At 30.0% G+C, this 3,710-nt stretch overlaps 1 protein-coding gene across 1 annotated transcript; it reads left to right on the forward strand.

Annotated features, from left to right (window-relative positions):
- The first annotated feature begins 1,041 nt into the window (after positions 1 to 1,041).
- LOC110671116 (gibberellic acid methyltransferase 2-like) lies at positions 1,042 to 3,008 on the forward strand. The gene is made up of 3 exons (XM_021833492.2): positions 1,042 to 1,751; positions 1,931 to 2,224; positions 2,500 to 3,008. The coding sequence occupies exons 1-3, from the start codon at positions 1,215 to 1,217 to the stop codon at positions 2,860 to 2,862; spliced, it is 1,194 nt and encodes a 397-aa protein (XP_021689184.2). The 5' UTR covers positions 1,042 to 1,214; the 3' UTR covers positions 2,863 to 3,008.
- The last annotated feature ends 702 nt before the right edge of the window (positions 3,009 to 3,710 follow it).

Consider the following 3,710-nt stretch of genomic DNA (forward strand, 5'->3'; position numbering starts at 1 on the left):
ATTATCTTTTAACTATATTTTTATATAGAAGTAAAATTTCAAAAATAAATTACAAATATGATTACATTGAAAATTTAACTACAAATAAAAATGATTAAAAATAATTAAAGTTACAATATTAAAATTATGAAATCTGTCCTTTTAAAGATAATATGTATTTTTAATATTTATTATATTAATAGAAAATAATGTCATTTTAAAATTTTAATTTTTATGAAATGTAATTATTTTATATTATAAATTTATGTAAAGTGATAATCATTTTTGTCAAAAAATTATTTTATAAAAAATGTATTAGATTAATAAAAAAGTTTACATTTAAATATAGTATTTTAAAAAAAAATAATATAACAGAATATTATTTTTAATCAATAATAATGTTATATATTTTTATTATTATTAAAATTAAATAATTCAATACAGTATCAGTAATTTAATATTTTTTAATATATCAATAACAAAAAATATATATTTATATATTTTTAAAATAATATTATTTTCTTGTTAATCTAATTTTTTTTAACTTATAAAAAATAAATATCAATTTACATTATGAGATAAAATAAAAAAAATTCATAAAATTTAAATTATTTTTTGAATAAAATACTTTTATTAAATTTTTAACGAAATAATTATAAAAACTACTATTAATATATGTATATAAAAAATGAAATAAGTATTTTAATTAATTACCTATAAATTATTAAAAATTTATTATTATAGCAAGTAAAAATTTATTTAAATTAAGTAAGAAAGAAATTTTAATTTCAAATTAATTTAATTGTAATAATTTATTTTATTGGAAATATAATTAAAAATTAAATTAAAAATAAAAATTATAAATTATTTATGCATAGTACGGAGATATAATTAATTGTTCAAAAAGAGTAAAAAAAAAATTCTGGAGAGAAAGAATATAATTATGAGCGTGATCGGCTCCTATGATTCCTGTGCAATCCGCTGTCAGGTACTAACGACAATAATCATAAACGGTAGGCAGTCTCTGCGTACGAAAGCTGATAACTCCCGAAATCTCTCCTACTTTTAGTTTCTGGTTGCCTTTTGTGGGATCTTTATCATCTGCTGCCTTCTGTTGATTCCCATGTGGGCAACACAATAGCTAATTAGCTGGCTAGCTAGCTAGCTAGCAGATTCTTATTTTTCTCTGTTAATTTCTTGAGAATACAAGTGAATCTCTTTCCAAAGAAGGGCAGATGAATTCATCTCAAGATCCCAATAGCTGCTTTAAGAAGTCCAACGTAGCAAGAGGAGGAGGTCTTCACAGAGTACTGTGTATGCAAGGCGGAGATGACGATAGTAGCTATGCAAAGAACTCAGAAGCACCTGCATCTGCAATCAGCTTATGTAGGCCGCTGCTACTAACAACTATTGAATCCATGAAAATTTTCTTCAGGAACGAGGAAGAAGCTGAGTCTCTAAGGGTAGCAGACTTGGGTTGTGCAACTGGGTACAATACTTTAGCCACATTAGATATGGTTGTGGAAGCCTTGAGACGGCGTTACATTAACCAGTGTGGTTTCGAGCCTGAATTTGAGGCGTTCTTTTCTGATCTCCCATCCAACGATTTTAATTCATTGTTTCGGTCATTGAGTAATATTGGTATCTTATCTGACAACAAAAGAAAGCAGTATTATGCTGCTGGTGTCCCTGGATCCTTTTATGGTCGTCTCTTTCCTAGAAGAAAGCTTCATGTCGCGGTTAGCTTGAGCGCCTTACACTGGCTTTCTCAGGTACAATATATATCAATGTGATACATACATCTATATCTATTTGAACAATTATATGATTATCTCCTGATTTCATGCAGTTTACTATTCCATTGATATTAATCAGTTAGGTCTCTTTGCGAGCATACTAGCTGGTTGCATATATAGTTATGGACATATAATTAACCCAATGAATGGATCAGATACCAGATGGTGTTTTAGATAAGAGATCAGCAGCCTGGAACAAAGGAAGAGTGTGGATTGATGGAGCAAAGAAGGAAGTAGTCGAAGCATACGCGAAGCAATCAGAGAAAGACTTGGAGGACTTTCTGAAATGCAGGAAAGAAGAAATCGTGCAAGGAGGAATGTTGTTTTTACTAATGGGAGGGAGGCCTGCGTCTCAACAGCCTGATAATCAGTTAAGTGATCCAGACTCAAGAGCTAAGCATCCTTTCACCACTTCCATGGATCAGGCATGGCAGGACCTTATAAATGAGGTACATTACATATGTTTTTTTTTCAAGAACAACGACAGCACACACCCGTTGACAATACCATGGTCATGATTTTGTCAAGGCATATTAAGTTATACATCCCATACGCACCCAATTCTCAAGCTATGTGGGATCTCGAAAGATTAACTCCACACGCCAAAGACATCAGAAAGATATAGCATATAACACCACAGTATGCACAAGCACAGTTTTAGGGGAAATGAAAAAGAAAGATGATTTGAGGTTGGAATTAAGTGTCTAATAGGCAACATATGCAGGGTATGATTGATGAAGAGACGAGAGATGGATTCAACATTCCGGCATACATGAGAAGCACGGAGGAGGTGGAGAGGGCAATAAGAAGATGTGGTGGGTTTGAGATAGAAAGAATGGAATACAGCAGAATAGTGGAGCATTCACAGGAGAAGCAAAAGCAGTGGATGATAGATCCCATTTCCTTTGGTAAAGCCAAAGCCAACTTACTACGTGCAACTCTGGGGCCCCTTATTGAGGCTCACCTCGGTCCCTATCTCTCTCACCAACTCTTCATTCGCTTCCAAAATCGGGTCTCTTCTGATATTAGTCTTCTCCATAAAACCTGTTTTTATGGTGTTATTGTAGCGTGTGCGATCCGAAAGTGACACACACCACACAACCTTCAATTCCCAATGACCTAAATCTCATTATATTAGTAATCGGAGACTATTTATATCGCACATGATTCAGGCCCCTGGCTTTGCCTATTTTTAAGATTATGTTTGAGCTTTAGAAGTTTGTATGCATATATTGATCTAATTAAAGCTATATTCTTATGTATCTTTAAGTTTTGCACATAATTTATACTTCTAAATTTTATTTTAGAACTTTATTAGATTTCAATACTTTGTTGGACCTACCTATTAAACTCATCAACTTTTATTTATATAAGAATAGCATTTTTTTTTTCGAAAACATAATATATATATATATATATATATATATATATATATATATATATATATATTTATATTTACATAATCAATTCAAAAAATAATAAAAGCAATTAAATATTAAACCTGCCACATAAATAATAAACCCAATAAGAGTATGGGTTAATTGTCAAAAAAAATCTTATACTTTTCAAATTTTTGTAATTCTATCCCATACTATAAAAATTACCAATAAAATCCTAAACTTTTTAACTCTTACTAATTTTATTATACCATTAACCAAACCGTTATCTCACTAGCGGATAGCCACGTCATATGCCATAGGGATGCCTCATTAGATGTCATGTCACGCTACGGTAGGATACAATTGGTAAGAGTTAAAAAGTACACGGTTTAATTGGTAATTTTTTTAGTATGGGTAAATTGTAAAATTTTATAAATATAAGGTTTTTTTGGCAATTTTTCACAATCCATTTTAGTTTATACAAAATTTCAAATTACTTTTAAAATTGAGAGTTAATTATTTGATTTGAATTAATTTGTTTGACCTAAAAATAATT

This window comes from Hevea brasiliensis, chromosome 4 (genome assembly GCF_030052815.1).
Source record: "Hevea brasiliensis isolate MT/VB/25A 57/8 chromosome 4, ASM3005281v1, whole genome shotgun sequence".
NCBI classification, from domain to species: domain Eukaryota; kingdom Viridiplantae; phylum Streptophyta; class Magnoliopsida; order Malpighiales; family Euphorbiaceae; genus Hevea; species Hevea brasiliensis.

Bases quoted from the DNA above. Each gene is read 5' to 3' on its own strand.
- LOC110671116 (XM_021833492.2), top strand. From the start codon at position 1,215: ATGAATTCATCTCAAGATCCCAATAGCTGCTTTAAGAAGTCCAACGTA. The intron at 1,752-1,930 runs GTACAATATATA...TGAATGGATCAG, and splicing joins CCTTACACTGGCTTTCTCAG to ATACCAGATGGTGTTTTAGA. The intron at 2,225-2,499 runs GTACATTACATA...CAACATATGCAG, and splicing joins GGCAGGACCTTATAAATGAG to GGTATGATTGATGAAGAGAC.